The sequence below is a fragment of the Musca autumnalis genome, unplaced genomic scaffold (genome assembly GCF_047663935.1).
Source record: "Musca autumnalis isolate F117 unplaced genomic scaffold, ASM4766393v1 scaffold_4, whole genome shotgun sequence".
In the NCBI taxonomy this organism is placed as follows: Eukaryota; Metazoa; Arthropoda; class Insecta; order Diptera; family Muscidae; genus Musca; species Musca autumnalis.
In genome coordinates, this window is record NW_027411977.1 from 161,577,947 (window position 1) to 161,596,518 (window position 18,572).

General features: G+C 34.9%; 2 protein-coding genes across 4 annotated transcripts in view; both read left to right on the forward strand.

The window, feature by feature from the left end:
• Positions 1-2,362, forward strand: part of LOC141401396 (neuronal calcium sensor 2) — a 209,330-nt gene extending 206,968 nt beyond the window's left edge. For all 3 annotated transcript variants that reach the window (XM_073981629.1, XM_073981631.1, XM_073981630.1), the window contains one exon: positions 2,088-2,362. In XM_073981629.1, coding sequence (XP_073837730.1) covers positions 2,088-2,264 — 177 coding nt within the window. In that variant the 3' untranslated portion in view covers positions 2,265-2,362. The remainder of the gene's footprint in view (positions 1-2,087) is intronic.
• The window catches only part of Nca (neurocalcin homolog), a 782,213-nt gene that overhangs the window by 206,969 nt on the left and 556,672 nt on the right, over positions 1-18,572 (forward strand). The window lies entirely within an intron of this gene.

An 18,572-nucleotide genomic window follows, 5' to 3' on the forward strand; every position in this document is an offset into this window, starting at 1 on the left:
TAGTAGAGTTTCTTGTTGTGCGTATGTATGTTTCTGGGGTAATTATGACGTTTAGAGATGGGAATTTTGTGAAGATTTGACTGCATGGTGATAGTTCAGTTGATTGATGAGTTGAGCGTGTTGGTGTTCCTTGAGGATATGAGAAATCAATTTGCATACTTGTTTCATCGGTGGTGTTTGATGTGATTTCGTTTGAGATTGAGTTCTGTGAATTGTTCTGAGTTTTGATGTTGTGGATTTTGTGTGGTTTGTTTTTGCAGTGTTGAGTGATTGTCTAGAGATGTTGAATCATTTTCCCATGTTTCTTTTGTTTGTGAAAGGTCGATGGAAGGTGTTGTATTTTGGGATGGCGTTGATGATGAGTTGGTTGTTGTTTGACTATTGGCAGCTGTTGGTACTGGGAGGGTGCTATTATTGTTGACAACTTGTGCAAAAGTTGATTTTTTGGTTTGTGGGGTGATTAGATGAGCATTTTGGTTGGATTTGATGAGCATTTTGGTTCCAGGCTTCCCGAACGGTACAGCGATTGTCAATTTTAATTACTGATTTGTGTTTTAAGAAACTAGGGCATTTAGGATCATTGGAAGTGTGTGTATCTATTTCACAATTAACACAGAACTTTCTGGTACTGGTGTCGTGTGGAGGTGGAAAAGCACATTCCGAACAGAGTGCGGTATGTTTGCAATAGTTCTTGGTATAACTAAGTTTTAGGCAGTTTCTGCTTTTTAGGGGGTTTGGAATATATTCATGAACAGTGCATTGAGTGTACCAATTCTAAGGCGTGAAGGACGGTGGATTTTGTTGAATGTTATGACAGCTGCTCCTGTGTCTACTTCTTTACCATTCTCAGTTTTCTTAATTTTCTTTAGGTTAGCAATGAGTCCTGGGTATTTGAAGTTTATCGCGTTAATTAACTATTCTTCGGTATAGTTTGTTATTTTTATTAAAACAGTTGTATTTGTTGTTGAGTTATATTTGTTATTTCGCAGTTGATTAAATTGCATCTTCATTGTTATTTTTATTATTTATTTTCCATATGAACAGTTAAGTGAGTTGTGTAGGGAGATTTTGACACTAACAACGTCAATGTAGTTGGCGGAGATGGCGGATTTTCTGGGGCCATTAAATTGTTTACCTTTACGAACAACTCACCACTTTTAATTTCCGTGACTTCGCTATAATCCTTGCAGATGTAATCCAAACCTCTACTAATTTGGAAGATGTTATAAGCTCCAAGCGCTTTATGTTCGGTAGATTTGTCATTGTGGAGTGCGGATGCTACAAGATATCTTGGTAGATGATCATGATTCGGTATATCAGATTGTGTGCGTTTGTTGGGTTTTTTCCTTTTCTTGTCGATGGGTGGTTCCAGTGATAGAACACTGAACTGGTAATGGTTGGGGGGATGAACCCCGTTCATCTTTTAATTATTTTCAAAAAATTCTTCAGTAGTGTATTAATTAAACACGTGTATCGAGAAAAAATTATAAACGGTATTTTTTGAACACATACAGACGAATGTGTTGTTGTAGTATAACTAGCCTTCGATAAGCGGTAAGGCAAACATAGTGAGAACGATGTTTACACGGCGATTGCCCAATCAAGACTGATTATATTTATTATATTTTGGATTATTTATAATTTAAGCACAATTCGATAATCCGGACAACGCCAAAACATGTGGTATCCAGATTATCGAGATTATACTGTATGTGTGAATTTTGTTTTTATTTCTCACATGGCTCTCTTTTATAGACCATAGTGTACAAATGTACATTCAAATTAGTAGTACTTCGGATAGGATAAGTAACGGCAGCCGCACAATATTTTGCGAAATACATGAACACTTTTTTAGAAGATAGGTGATTGCCTTTCTAGCGCATAGTTTTTCGTACGACATACATAAACAGGCTGTCAAATAAATGACACGAAGGGGCGACATTAAAGAACTAGATGCTTTTGACAAATGGACTGAAAAAATAATATTACCCCGCAATAAAATAAAATTTTTAGTATAATTTTAACCACAATGCTTGTTTTTCGTGTGCTGTGTTACTTTACAAACATATTGCTTTGTTTTTTTTTAGGCTATATACGACATGCTTGGTGCGTGTTCATCTAATAGACCAGCAGATTCGGCAGAGGAAAGAGCGAAAAACATATTTTCTAAAATGGACGAAAATAACGACGGTCAATTAACACAAGAAGAATTTCTAAAAGGTTGTCTTCAGGATGAGGAGCTGTCCAAAATGCTGGCACCATAAACATTTTTATATTTATATGTATAAAATCATATGACTTTTATCATTTTACTATATTTAAGATATGCACAATAAACACAAAACTTGAAACTAACACAAAACTATGTTATATAAATATTCTTATTGGGAAGAACAAAATACATTCTTTATCTTTGTTTTGTCACTGTAAGATGTTTTTAAGAGGTGGGAAACTAGCCCGACGCCCTACCATAGTTTTTGTCGTTCTAATGGGCGAACTCCTACTTACATGGCGGCCACGTAATTTACAACAAAATTTAATATTTTATATCAAATATTTGAATATTTGCGTGAAATATCGGTAAGTACCATCTACTAATGGCAAAACTTGATTATTTCTGTTCAATTACATGAAAAAACCACCATTTAAATAGGCCCTTACAAAACAAAATTTTTAAATTGAGCATGGAAAATTATACACCACAATAATCGATTAATAATTTCCAAATTTTTCCCATTCTATTTTATTTTAGTAATCAGTATGGTGAATAATTGGTTCCCAATCGTTTTCAGTAGTTTTGACATTGATTCCGATAGAAAAAATTATGTTCCTGACGTAATTTTGGCATGATTATAATTTATGTCCCTTTGTAGGCAATTTGGCTAGAAATTTCTAGTTATTGAAGTTATTTGACTAAAAATGGCTATGAAAAATCATTAAGGGTTACGTCCAGAGTACGTACAAATAATCTAGTGATATATGGAAAGTCCTGTATTAGCCAGGCTTGCCCTATATTATACTAGTCTTTAACGGCGTTGCCCTGATAGAGGTATAAATAAGGGCATAGAACAAAATTTTATGCACTTTTCTTTAAAAATAGTTTTTAGAAACATTGTTAACAATTTCGTGAACATGTTTGTTTTACAACAAAAATTTTAACATCCATTGTTACCGTTCAAGCTAAACAATACTACTGTCTTTGTGACTGCGTCACTCGGAGACCTTCTGGTCCATTATCATCCAGAGGGAAAACGAGGAATGTACTGTAAAAAAATGATAGAGAAAAGGTGCAAAAAATATAAAAGGAAGCTATGAAAGTGTAAATGAAGTAATTGAGTAGAAAATTTTAGAAAATCTATGGTAATGGTTGGTAGAATATTTGAAATATGGTTCACGTGTTCAGGTTGCGCTGTCCCAGCCACGTCAGATTTCTGATGATGTTGTAGATTACAGCAGGTTTCATTCTGGACCAATTTGATTAAGAAAATGAATTACCTTCTTACGCTTTATACTATTAAGAATTTCCTCTTTTTGAATTCCAATATAAACGTTAATTGCTTTGATATGCAGTCTTTCACCAAGAAGATACAAAGCTTTCACTCACTTGATAAAAGGCTGTCATTTGTTTGACTATTTCCATTTGCTTCATATACCTAACAAAATGTCTACGACACAAATAAAAAATTTATGCTTTCGCTTATATTTTGAAAATATACCATTGCCTTTTCTATTTTTAACAACTGAACATTAAAATTGTGAGAGTTGCCACCGCTACTTTTGCAAAACTATTTAAAGTCCACTCCTGGCCAGCATCCACATTTGTACATGGTCCTCACGAGCCTTTAGCGAATGGAATGACTGTTCGTTTCTTATCTGAAGGGAAATCTTTTATAAATGCATGGATAAAGGGTATGTAAATTGTTATTGATTTGTGACATAGGAGTTTTCTGTTACTTTCCTACGAACAACCATAAAAGTCCCAGTCGCTAAAGTCAACATTCTATTAAAAAAAAAAAAAACAAAATACAAGTTGACCCTCAACTTAACGCTAACTTAAAGAAGCATAAGTTCATCAATTTAGCTATTACTTTCAATGTGCTTTCCTTTTTTATTCTTCTGAGTTCAACCTACCGACACACAGTTAATATATATAAATATCTCAAACGGTGTGGGAAATACGCATACACAAACATGAGAAATTGCCCACAGGCAACGTCGGGCACAAAGGGTTAAATGCTCCAATAATCATTTCACGTAGTTCTCTATTGGATCTTCGGGTTTTTACATGGTTATCCCAAACAAAACAAAAAAACATTGTTCCACGACATCCCATACGGGACAAGGGAGACTTCTCTCATATCAATGAGTGCACCCCGATTCATATTTAGCTCAATGTTATGGGACCTACTGTTTATCGCCGAGTCCGAACGGCGTGTCTTAAGACACCACTTGTGAGAAGTTTTTCAAGGCTGAAATACTCAGGAAATGTCGCCAACATTACTGAGGGGTATTTTGCCACCGTTGAAAAATGTTTGATGTTGCCTGGCCGGGGAATCGAACCCATGACCTTCTGCGTGCAAGGCGGGCGTGCATACCATTGCACCACGGTGGCAAAAAACATGGTGCATGGAAATACATTGTTAGCAAATGTATTTTCAGTTTTTCATTAATTTTGCATCCGTAATAGACGCTATATTCAATTGTTATCATTTTAATGAAAAATCCTACTGCTTGCAAAAAGTTTGCAATTTAAAAACAAATTTGATTGATTTGGGTGAAACTTCTAAATTCTAGTTTACGATAGAATTAACATTCAGTGACAAAAGTGAACTTTCTATCTGGGTATGACAAAATTAAGTGCATTTTCTTCATGCTCATTCGCTTCCGCAGTTTTTTTTTTATTTACAAGTGAACTGTTTTGCATTTTTGTTACGGGTTCCCACTCCTCTCTATTGGATAATCGCTGAGCTTTCAATATAGAACACACTCTGTACTGATACTTGATTGATTATTGTTGATTATTGTTATTTTTGGAGTACCACAAACATTGTTTCATTTTCTCAACCTGCTACACCTTTGACAGATTTTCCCAGTATTTGTGTAGGACATTACCACGACAAAAATTGAAAAATGTTGTGAAGGGTTTTTCCTCCATACTGTCTTGTACAAATTTATCTACGTTCCAGATTTCTAATTCGAAATATTCTGAAAGGAATATTATCTGATCATTGCACTAAGGTTTCAAATGCGATTAACGTAAACACTCTAAAACAATGGTCATATTAATATTTGTTTACTCAGTTGATACCAATGTCACGTCCGCAGTATTTTTCACAGTTTCTGTTTCGCGAAAACAAAAATAAATTTTGTTCAAAGTAAAATATGGAAATAAAAGATGGTAGTAAGAGGTTTAAATTTTAAAAAATGTTGAATAAATGGGTGCCACCTGCCTTGCACGCTGAAGGTCGTGGGATCGATTCCCCGGCCAAGCAACATCAAATTTTCAACGGTAGCAAAATACCCCTCAGTAATGTTGGCGACACTTTCTGAGTATTTCAGCCATGTAAAACTTCTCTACAAGTGGTGTCTTAAGACACGCCGTTCGGAATCGGCGATAAACTGTAGGTCCCATATCATTGAGCTAATATGAATCGGGGTGCACTCATTGATATGAGAGAAGTCTCTCTTGTCCCATCTGTGATGTTTGTGGAACAATTATATTATTATATTGAATAAAAATTATTATTAACTAGTGACACCTCTATAAAAAAATCGAAATTACTTTGAAGTCTGTAGATAATAAATTTAAAAGGACAAGGTGCTCTTTTGTGCTCTTTACGAAATATACATTTTTATAGGTTACATTCGTTTACTAAATTCACAAATTTTTGACTGTTGGCTGGAACAATAGTTTATGCAAAGTTGTGTCGAAATTGGAAAAATATCACAGAAAGTTGACTATTTTCGAAGTAAATTGTCCTACTGGCTTAAATTAAATTTCCACATGAACGTAGAATCGACAGGACCCCAAATCTCTCAAGACAAGTAAATAAAATAAATAACAAGTAAATTAGTAAAAAAAGACTAACACAAATTTACGTATGTATGTCCCAACAAGATGACTCAAATTTATTATTTCGAGCGGTATCGACGTCAGCTAGATAAAAAGTTAATGTTGATTTGTCAACGTATATTATAGGACTCTCAAAAACAATAGGCCTGTTCGATAACTTCGCAAGTGAACAGTATCATTTCTTTATCATTTTTCTTTTACTGAACAAGTTTGTTATCGAACAGCATTTCGTTTGTAAAAATGTTTACAAACTTTTGGGTTGTCGAACAGGCGGGAGCGTTTATAATATAAAATAAAAATAATTTTACACTGCTACTCTGTGAAAAGAATTAATATATATATATATATATTTTTTTAATTCTCGAATGTATAAATTACACACAAAAACAAATACATTTCCATGCAAAAATATGTACTTTTTTCATAAGAAATACTTTTGGCCACGAAAAATCTATTTGAAACCATTGTGCATTAGTAAAAATATATCGAACGAAAAAGCAGCTTGGGAGTTTTAGTACTGACTGACAAATTTTCGGAAGTCATTATGGCCACTAACTACAATCCCGCTCATCAGAAATTTCTCTATTTTTTCGGACCAAGTTTACAAGTTGAATTTTATGATTTAGAGAGGAGTTGGCTTCAACTTGTTCATGTTTGTGAAGATGAAATGACGTCATCCGATTAAAATTTAACAAAAGATGCCAAAGGAGAAATACATGGGATGCAAGTCTTAAACTCTCGATCAAATTCAGATCGAACAACAAAACCTTCTGAACTCTGAATCTAAAGAAGAAAAAGTTTCCGATTCTGACATCAGAATAAATTTACCGCCTTGTGACACTGAATTATTCAATGGTGGATACGATAAGTGACCAAGTATCAGGTATACGTTTACCGCTATTTACATTAAACATAAAAAGTTGTCACCTGCGCAAAAACTGTTTCACTTACGAGCAAAAACTAGAAGCGAAGCCAATCAGATTGTAAAAAGGTTCCCTATGTTAGCAATTTCGATCTGCATGGGATGCGTTACGACAACGCTTTGAAAAGAAGAGAATTTTGATAAATCATCAGTTGAGAACGATAATGAAATTGATCACGTTTCTTAGGAGAAAAAAAAATTATTGAGGAATCTCCAATACACCATAAATAATTGTCTGTCGGTCCTTCGGTCTTATAATATTTCGGTGATATTTTGGAATCCAATTTTAGTTCATTGGGTCTCTTTCAAATTACCCGAAGATACATTGACTTCTTGGGAAAGTTCTCTTTCGAATAATAAAGAAATGCCCTCATGGAACCAATTAGATGATTGAACCTTTATCGGATATACGAAAATAAAATTCACACTCATCAAATTCTCAGAAAGTCTCCTCATACAATACTTCTCGTCCACTTAAGGTTTTCCGAAAGCATGTAAAGCATGCAAACAAAATCATCATTTAAGAAATTGTTCCAAATTCCGTTCCTGGTCATTATCAGACAAAAGAAAGTTTATGTAATAGAATAAAGGCTGCGAAAACTGCATTTCTTATGGCCACGTTGCCAAAAAACGCAAACGTGAACACCGTTGCCAAACATGTCATCAAGCAAATGATGACCGGAATAATAAGAATTATGTTTCAACTACCGCGGTTCCTCGACCTAATCCAAATTGTCCACCGACAAAATCCGCATCCGCTTATTACTACGTTGAAATCTACACGTCAGCTTCCGCTTATTCACATATCTCAAACACACAGTCCCTCTAGAGAGAGAAATGTATTGGGTTTTTGTTTACAATTCGTGCGTTCATTTATCAAATATCAGAAGAATCCTTCATAACAAGTCGCATAATAAATCGTTTCGACATTGCAACAAAAAATCATTTATGTTTTCTAGACTTGGTGGTTCTGTTATTGAAAATTCGTCCAAAGGTTGTCAAATCACTCTGAAATCTAGACAGTCTGATTTTAAGTTAACTACAACTGCCATCTGGCAAATATCTTGGTTCCTCTAGACATGCCCTATGGGTCAGTTCCTAAGAATGAAAAAAAGTCGTATTTAAAGCGTCAAAAAAACTGGTAGTGGATATTCATTGAATCCAAAATGAATTAATGAACGTTGTTTTACGCTGAAGATTTTGAATGGCGACATCCAAAAAATGTACCGCCAAACATTCGTTCTTAAAGGTATCAGAAATTTTAACGAATGCTGTTCCGATCTTTTCGTTTAGAAAAATTTGAAGATTTTTCTATGCAAACTGTTACTTTTGGGGTAAATTGTGCTCCATATCTGGCGATACGAACTTTTCTTCAATTAAGTGATGATAGGAAAGACTCGCATCTAACAGCGTCACAAATTCTTAACAGTCAAATTTTCGTGGATGACATCTTATCGGGTGCTCATTCACTAACCGAAGCAAAGTAATACTTGCATGAGATGATTGATTTGTTACACTCCGCTGGTTTCCCCTTGAAGAAAATAACAGCAAATCATCCGTAAATTCTGCCCCGGAGTATCTTCTTAACGAAGATTTTTTACGCCTAGAAGATGTAAGTGAAACTAAGACTGTGGACTGATGGGACCGATTGGGATGAAGAAGTAACACCATATGCCTTTGAAAAATAGAATGCTTTCATTTCGAGAAAATTAAAATTCCTCACTGGATCCATATTTCTACCACAACTAAAATTCAGGTACACGGAAAGTGAGTTTTTGCCATGCACGCCCAAGTTGTTGGGGACGCTATCGTAGAGGATTTTTCCTCATTAGTTGGTACAAATTGTAACACTCAACAAATCTTTTAATGTTTCAAAAGAAGGCTTAGGAAGAGCTTTGGACAAAATATCTGCGAATTGTTCCTCGGAAGTTAAATATTTAAGTTCGAATTCATTATTATTATTATCTTTTTCACGCATGAAATGGTATTTTACTTTTCTACGTTATTTGTCATCCAAGAAGGATTTTTCCAGACAAATTTTCGAGTATTTATGATACATGTGGTAAACTATGGTGGAGTTATGAAAACGATAACAACATACATTTTTTCAACTTTATTTGATTAAAACCTATTCTGATGACCCAAAAAATGAGCCCGTTTTTGTTGGTATATTATAGGACTCTCAAAAACAATAGGCCTGTTCGATAACTTTGCAAGTGAACAGTATCATTTCTTTATCATTTTTCTTTTACTGAACAAGTTTGTTATCGAACGGAATTTTGTTTGTAAAAATGTTTACAAACTTTTGGGTTGTCGAACAGGCCTAATATAGCATGGACCTGTAATACAAATACAACTGAAGAGACCTTAACATTTAAAATGAAAAAAGTTCCGTCCTATTCAGATGGGCGGGAGCGTTTATAATATAACATAAAAATAATTTTACATTGCTACTCTGTGAAAAGAATTAATATATATATTTTTTAATTCTCTAATGTATAAATTAAACACAAAAACAAACACATTTCCATGCAAAATATGTACTTTTTTCATAAGAAATACTTTTGGCCACTAAAAATCGATTTGAAACCATCGTGCATTAGTAAAAAAAATATATATTGAACGAAAAAACAGCTTAGGAGTTTTAGTACTGACAACTTTTCGGAAGTCATAATGGCCACTAACTATAATCCCGCTCATCAGAAATTTCTCTATTTTCGGACCAAGTTTACAAGTTGAACTTTATGATTTAGAGAGGAGTTGGTTCAACTTGTTCATGTTTGTGAAGATGAAATGACGTCATCCGATTCAAATTTAACAAAAGATGCCAAAGGGGAAATACATGGGATGCAAGTCTTCAACTCTCGATCTAATTCAGATCGAACAACAAAAACTTCTGAACTCTGAATCTAAAGAAGAAAAAGTTTCCGATTCTGACATCAGAATATATTTACCGCCTTGTGACACTGAATTATTCAATGGTGGATACGATAAGTGACCAAATATCAGGTATACGTTTACCGCTATTTACATTAAACATAAAAAGTTGTCACCTGCGCAAAAACTGTTTCACTTACGAGCAAAAACTAGAGGCGAAGCCAATCAGATTGTAAAAAGGTTCCCTATGTTAGCAATTTCGACCTGCATGGGATGCGTTACGCCAACGCTTTGAAAAGAAGAGAATTTTGATAAATCATCAGTTGAGAACGATATTTGAAATTGATCACGTTTCTTCGGAGAAAAAAAAATATTGAGGAATCTCCAATACACTATAAATAATTGTCTGTCGGTCCTTCGGTCTTATAACATTTTGGTGATATTTTGGAATCTTATTTTAGTTCATTGGGTTGTCAAATCACTCATTTTAAGTTAACTACAACTGTCATCGTGGTTTCTAGTCTTAACAACTTAATGCTATCTACGACTTTTCAAGTTTGCGGAAACCTGGTAACCTGTTGGCTCAAAGCTCTGAATTCGGATGGATAGTCAGTGGCCAGGACGGCCACAATTGATCCTCTGAGCGAAGAACTGAGAAAATTCTGGAAATTAGAAAATGTATCAAGTGAAAAACATTTGTCTGAATCCAATGTATTGTGCCAACAATTTTATTAAGACACTGTTACTCGAAGATCAGGTGGTGGATATATTTTGTAAGGCTACCTATAAGCAGAATTTACTATCTGGCAAATATCAACGAATGCTGTTCCGATCTTTTCGTTTAGAAAATTTTGAAGATTTTTCTATGCAAACTGTTACTTTTGGGGTAAATTGTGCTCCATATCTGGCGATACGAACTTTGCTTCAATTAAGTGATGATAGGAAAGACTCGCATCTAACAGCGTCGCAAATTCTTAACAGTCAAATTTTCGTGGATGACATCTTATCGTGTGCTCATTCACTAACGGAAGCAAAGTCATACTTGCATGAGATGATTGATTTGTTACACTCCGCTCATACTCAAATTCTGCCCCGGAGTATCTTCTTAACGAAATTTTTTTACGCCTAGAAGATGTAAGTGAAACTAAGACTGTGGACTGATGGGACCGATTGGGATGAAGAAGTAACACCATATGCCTTTGAAAAATGGAATGCTTTCATTTCGAGAAAATTAAAATTCCTCACTGAATCCATATTTCTACCACAACTAAAATTCAGGTACACGGAAAGAGAGTTTTTACCATGCACGCCCAAGTTGTTGGGGACGCTATCGTAGAGGATTTTTCCTCGTTAGTTGGTACAAATTTTAACACTCAACAAATCTCCTAATGTTTCAAAAGGAGGCTTAGGAAGACCTTTGGACAAAATATCTGCGAATTGTTCCTCGGAAGTTACATATTTAAGTTTGAATTCATTATTATTATATTTTTCACGCATGAAATGGTATTTTACATCCATGTGTTTAGTACGCTTATAGTACTCAGGATTCTTAATAATTTTAATTCCGCTCTGGTTGTCTAGCAATAAATTGTTTGCTTCTATTTTATTTGATACTTCTGCCATAAATCGCTTTGTCCATAATAAGTGGTTTACAGCCTCGGCTGCTGCTATGTACTCAGCTTCAGTTGTTGACAATGCGACGGTATGTTGTTGCTGCGATAACCGTGAAACCGTACAATTCCCCAATTGTGTTACCATACCTGATGTTGATTTGCGATTGCTGATATCACCTGCAAAATTAGAGTCGGAATATGCTATAAGATTCCAGTCATCGCTACCGGAATAAAGTAGTCCATAATGTAATGTTCCCTTAAGATGTCGTAATGTACTTTTGACAGCATTGATATGTATTTGAGAAGGATTTTGCATAAATCTACTCGTACTTAAGTATCCCATTGTATAAGCTATATCCGGGCGACTAATAACCGTTAGGTATAACAATGATCCAATCAAATTTTTATAAGAATAATTTTCATTCACATTATCTTTTGGGAAACTATTTGCCAAACCCGACTCCATGGGTGTTGACACACTATTGCAGTCCATCATTTCAAATCTAGTTAAAACCTTTTCAGTATATTGCCGTTGGTGCAGAAATGTTGATCCATTTTCTAATATTTTGATTTAAAAACCAAGAAATTTATCAATTTTGCATTCCTACATTTCAAATTTTTTCTTTAAATGTGTAATCAAATCATTGGCTGGTTTTTCATCATTGCATATCAACAAGGAACGCATATGGACAAGGAACGCCACAGGGAGGGATACTTTCACCTCTGTTGTGGGTTACCACCATAAACAGTCTCTTGAGGACCCTAACCGAAGAAGGATTTGACCCAGTCTGCTACGCAGACGACGTTATAATACTTCTGAGGGGAAAGAATCCGAATCAACTCTGTCGTAGAGCAGAAACGGCTCTAAAAATTGCTTTTAACTGGGCCAGGCCGAGAGGTCTGAACGTCAACCCAGAAAAAACAGAATTATGTCTATTCACTAGGAAAACGAAAATGGGGCACTACGAGGAACCAGTTTTTCTAGATAAGACAATAAATATCTCTTGTACAGTTAAATATCTAGGAGTAATTCTGGATAGGAAACTTAAATGGAAAGACCATATATAGCATTTCCAGATTAAATGAAACCTTTTCCAAATTAAATGAAACCTTTTCCAAATTAAATGAAACCTTTTCCAAATTAAACGAAACCTTTTCCAAATTAAATGAAACCTTTTCCAACGGAAATGAAACCCTTTCCAATTGAAATGAAACCTTTTCCAATTGAAATGAAACCTTTTCCATTTGAAATGAAACTTTTTCCAAATTAAATGAAACCTTTATTTTTTATTATAATGAACAATAAACTGATATTGATTTTTATTTTTTTTTTAAATAAAATAATAACATCAATTGATGTTATTATAACAAATATAGTTATATAGGAATGAATTTGTGAATAAGCGTTACAAGCATCATTGTTTTTTATTTTTATTTTTTGTTTTTTTAGTTATTATTTCATAGTTTTTACTTCAGTCTTAACAATAAAAAACTATGTTTTCCAAACCTTAAAAATGAAATACGGAAATTGAAAATTATTTTAAAAACAGCCTCAGTCCAAATATATAGAAAGAGCCTAAAACGTCAGAGTTAAAAAAAAACAGGCTCGGTATTTTCCAAAATGGATACTTCAACAAAGGGAACATTTAATATTTATAGAAGATAGTGGATTTAATCCTCAGATTGTGCTTCCTACTTTATAAGATCGATATGTAACTCTAATGGCAGTGAATAAAATCGGGGGTTTTGTGTACCGTAATATAATTTCAAGTTTAAGTGTGAATTTCAAACAATTCAAACAATTTAAAGAATGTATTTTGGGGAAGATTACAACAGACTTGGAATTAGAAAACTCGTTTCTGATAATTGACAATCAGTAAATTCGTAAGAGGAATAAGACAAGAACTTTATTAGAATTAAACAGATATCAACTTAAATTCCTGCAGCCATATTCCCAAAGTTCAACGGATTTAGAATGCATTTTCAAAAATAAAATGCTGCGCTACAACTGAACTTCGCGTCCTTCACTGAGACGATAGAGCGCAGCATTCAACAGAAAAATCAGGAAGATTGTTCGAACTGGCCATTGTATTGAAAGTTTCCCGAGCAGAAGACTGAAGGGACTGACTACGTAAGAAAATTATTATGTTAACATAGTCAATTGATATATTTCTCATTTCCAGATCGATTTTAACAAAACCATAAAGAATTTCAGTTTTTGTTTTTTGTTTATTGATAAAAATAAAGTTAAGATTATGAAATAAGAGCTCAAAAAGAGTCGAAAAAAAAACAATGATACCTGTAATGAGATTCTGTAACACATTGTTGTCCTTACCGACAAAAGTCGTTAAAATTAAAATGCCCACAATTTCGGCAATTAACGATTTTTTTCGGCAAGTTAACGATGAATAAAAAGTAGTCGCTAACCTTTACCGATAGCAACAGTGATGCCAACTTTTATTGAAAATTTTCTATAATAATTTTGCGATTTAATTTTACCGATTTTTGTCGGTAAAGGTAAAAATGAATTACAAAATCACACTACTGTAAGGTTTATTAACGAAAAACATACATATATAACTATATTTGTTTTAATTACATCAATTTATGTTAACATTTTAATTTAAAACAATAAAAATCAATATTAGTTTCAAGTTCTTATAATAAAAAATAAAGGTTTCATTTGATTTGGAAAAAGTTTCATTTCAAATGGAAAAGGTTTCATTTCAATTGGAAAAGGTTTGATTTCATCTGGAAAAGGTTTCATTTCATCTGGAAAAGGTTTCATTTCCGTTGGAAAAGGTTTCATTTAATTTGGAAAAGGTTTCGTTTAATTTGGAAAAGGTTTCATTTAATATGGAAAAGGTTTCATTTAATCTGGAAATGCTATACAAGAAAGGGCCAACAAGGCCCAAATATGTTGGTCAACCTGCAGAAGGGCGATAGGCTCAAAATGGGGGTTCAATCCTAGGATGATACACTGGCTATACAGAAGCGTAATTAGACCAATTCTAACCTACGCGTCTGTGGTATGGTGGACAGCCATGGACAAAAAAATGCAATGTGGAAATATTGCAAAAGGTCCAAAGAACATGCTGCCTAAGCATTAGCGGAGCAATGAGGACCACACCGACTAGGGCTCTAGAAACAATTTTGTTTGTACACCCAATAGAGATTCAGGTAAGGTATGAGGCAGCCATCGCAGCTGTAAGGCTAAAGTCGATGAGCGAGTGGATCGAAAAGAGCCACCAAACATACCACCAAAACATATTAAAGGTCACAACGGGTGAATCTATAAATCAGGTAGTATCGGACCGTATACCTGAAACTAGTGAAGTAGCCTTGTGTGAAGTGTCAATACCTGACAGAGACATGTGGATCGAGGGAGCTCTAGCACAGATTCCCGCTGGAAGCTGTGGGTTTACGGATGGGGCTGTGCTAGGGGGGAGAACCGGACTGGGTCTTTATATAATGGAACCGGAAATCTCCCTCCGTCTGCCGGATCATAACACGATCCTGCAGGCGGAACTCCGGGCGATAACAGAGTGTCTGCTTCTTTTTTGATACACACACAAGGCCTACCACTGTAAATATCCTTACGGATAGCAAAGCAGCCATTAGAGCTATATCAACCAAGACAGTGAAATCTAGAACTGTCTTGGAATGTATTAAATCTATAAATAATTACTCCCAACACGGTAAGGTTAACATTATATGGGTACCAGGGCATACCGGGATTAGGGGTAATGAAATAGCAAACTCCTTGGCAAAACAAGCCAAGGAGCAACCAACGGTAAGTCTAGAAAACGCTAAGCCGTTTAAAGCTACGCGACTAGAACTAAAGACATGGGCATAAAATGCACATGTATCCCTCTGGAGTAGTGGAGAGAAGGGAAAAAACACAAAAATCCTATGGGGAAACCCAGACGAGGACAAAACAAAAGAATTACTTTTACTAAGTAAAAAAGATATTAGTAGACTGACAGGAATCCTTACAGGTCACCTAGGTCTAAAAGCGCACCTGCACAAAATAGGTTGTGCAGAAAACAGTGAATGCAGAGCATGCGGAGAGGACGACGAAACGTTGGAACATTACCTCTGCCATTGTCAAGCCTTCACAAATCTGAGAACCCAGTTACTAGGGAATGACATTATACCAGGACTCGACCAAATTAGGACAATCGAGTTCAAAAAGATCAGAGACTATGTAAATAGGACAGAGATCCTAGACTAAGTCAAAAAAAAAGGATAATCCTTCCATAACCCAAAATTAGAGCGCACAACAGGCCTACTTATGGCTTAAGTGTATGTCCACATGGGCATGTGGTGATCTAGTATCACCCCTCTTATCAACCTAACCTAACCTAACCATATTAACAAACCATCATCAACATACATAGTTAGTTAGTACAATCCCACGGCAGCGGGTTCTTACGGATAATATTCATAAGTCGGAATAAGCGAAAAGCTTATGTGGAGAAAAGTCAACGTTTTTTTCTTATGCGAATATCTCCGCTTCTGGTTGGAGTATTCCAAAAGGAATACCCGTCAATGGAAGAAGAAAAGAACTCGTTTATATTGATGCAAAGTATGTTAGCGTAAGTGAGCAAACCGAGACATTGCAAAATTCAGTAATATACCCAATTTTTCCAAAGTTGGAATTTTGACCGGATAGTGACGAAATGTTGGGTGTGGATGGGGGCCCCACAGAGGAAGATGCCTATTGATTTTGGTGATAGTCGGATAATATTTAGGGGTCGGAATGGAAAAAACTCATTTGGAGACAAACTCAAAGTTTTATTTTTTGTGAGTATATCGGCATCTAGTAGGGGTATTCCAACGGCAAAGCCTGTCAATGAAAGAAGAAAATATTACCTTTACATTGGCGTAAATCAGGTTGGCGAATGTGGTCAAACAAGGGAGATACCACAATAGTCGGTAATACATCCAATTCTTCAATTTTTTGCAATCAAGCTACAGGTCGTAATTTTGATCGGATGGTGGCGAAATATTGGTTGCTTATGGGGGTCCCAGAGAGAAATATAATATGCCTCTTTCGGTGGTAGTCGGATTATATTCCCTAAAAGAAATGTTTACCAGTGAAAAGCTGCACAGGGGTAGTGGTGTAGGGTATCACATGGTCGGCCCCGTCCCGACTATAGCCTTTGCTTACTTGTTTTCCATTATGTTTGAAAACTTCTCATTGAAACAACTCGGAGCTTGTTTGAGTCCATATAAACTGCGCTTCAGCATACAAACTTTATTGTTGTCCTTTTCGTACCCAGGTGGCTGGCTCATAAAAATTTCTTCTTGGAGTTCATCGTACAAGAAAGATGTCTATGTCAAATTGTTTCACTGACAATCCTTCAGCAACTGCTGCAGATAATAGTATTGAGTCATACTTTGGGTAAATTCCCTTGTCACCAGTCGAGCTTTGTACCGGTAAATGGAACCATCTGAATTTGTCTTGATTGTGTGATGCCTTGTTCATACTAAGGCTACTTCGCTCTCTATTCGTTGTTCGAACCCAAATTACGATATAATTACTTAATTTTCCCATACAAAATTTTGAGAACGAACAACATTGTTCAATTTAAATTACTCTCAGAACGACGATAAAATGTGTCCATCTCTAACAAATGAGAGAATTTATCGAAATAAATTAATTATGACAGGAAAAATAAAAAATCAAAAATGTATTAAAAATCCAAACCTTTTTAGAAAAATATGAATGAAAACTAAACGGTGTAACGACTAGTATACATACAAATCATAGCAAATTTTGTCTTCTCTTTCATTGCAGTTACGTTTCTTGTCCATTGTTTCAAATTCGCGTACAATTTTAGAAACACAAATCAAATGCCTGCCGGAAAGTCTGCATACCAAAAAGTTATTTTGGCAGGTCTCTCTCTCTCTCTTTAATTTTTAAAATAGAAAAATTTTAAAATATACTGAAAACACAAAAATTTTGAGAAAAAATAGAAAACATGAATGAAAATAATATAATTTAATATTGAATAGATATGTGTAAGGAGAACAAATATTTTTTCAGTTCATATTAATTAATTTTACTCCTCTTTTGGCTGAAACTTTCTTTAAAATCAGTAAACAAACATTATGAAAATATGAATCATGTTGCTATGAATTGTGTACCATGTCGTATGAACGGGTTTAATTCGTGTACGTAATTATGAGAACAAACGACGTGATTCAAATGCTGGTATGAACATGACATAAACCCAACCACAATCTATTAATTTTCTATTGGGAGGTAAATCACAAAGAACCCTCTTTTTCCTCCATTACGGATAAGAATAGTTCATCAATATTTATTTTTTGCCTTGGCTTCTGTCGCAAATTATATCTTGTGCGCTCATCTCTGGAGACTGCATTACTATTCTCAACTATTTCCAAAGATGATAATTCTGAATTATTGGAAACCAATTCAGGCTCTGTTGATCTTCTCTCGCCAATATTATCTAAACATTCTGCCCCTTGAACAACATGCTTTGGAAACGATTTAATTTCATATTGATTAACTTCCCTTTCTCGAATATTATATTGTGGTGAAATATCATTTTGATTTGCTATTGCTGAGCTGCATTTATTTGAATTCTCAAATGTTATTTTGACAACATCTGAAATGTCGTTTTCTTCCTCCTTCTGTCCCAAGTTCAATTCATTACAAAAAATTACATCTCTATAAACTGCAACTTTCCTTTCATTTGCAAAATAAATACGTACACCTTTAACATTGTCATCGTAATCAACGAATATCCCTTTCTTGCTATTTGCATCCCATTTATTTCTTGATTTCAGTTCCAAATACCTTAAGATCTCGAATGGCTACATTTGGCTTACTTTTGTTCCACAATTCACATGGTGTTTATTCTTCACTGAGATTGGTCCAGTTCTGTTTAAGACAGAAACCACATGATGCACAGCTTCGGCCCAAAGGACTTAATTCATTTGTTTAGCTTGTAGTAAAGTTCTTGCCAACTCAACAACAGTTCGAATTTCCCTTTCCGCAGACCCATTTTGTTCAGGTGTATAAGGATTCTGTTCCATTGTCTGTTCTAAACTTCCT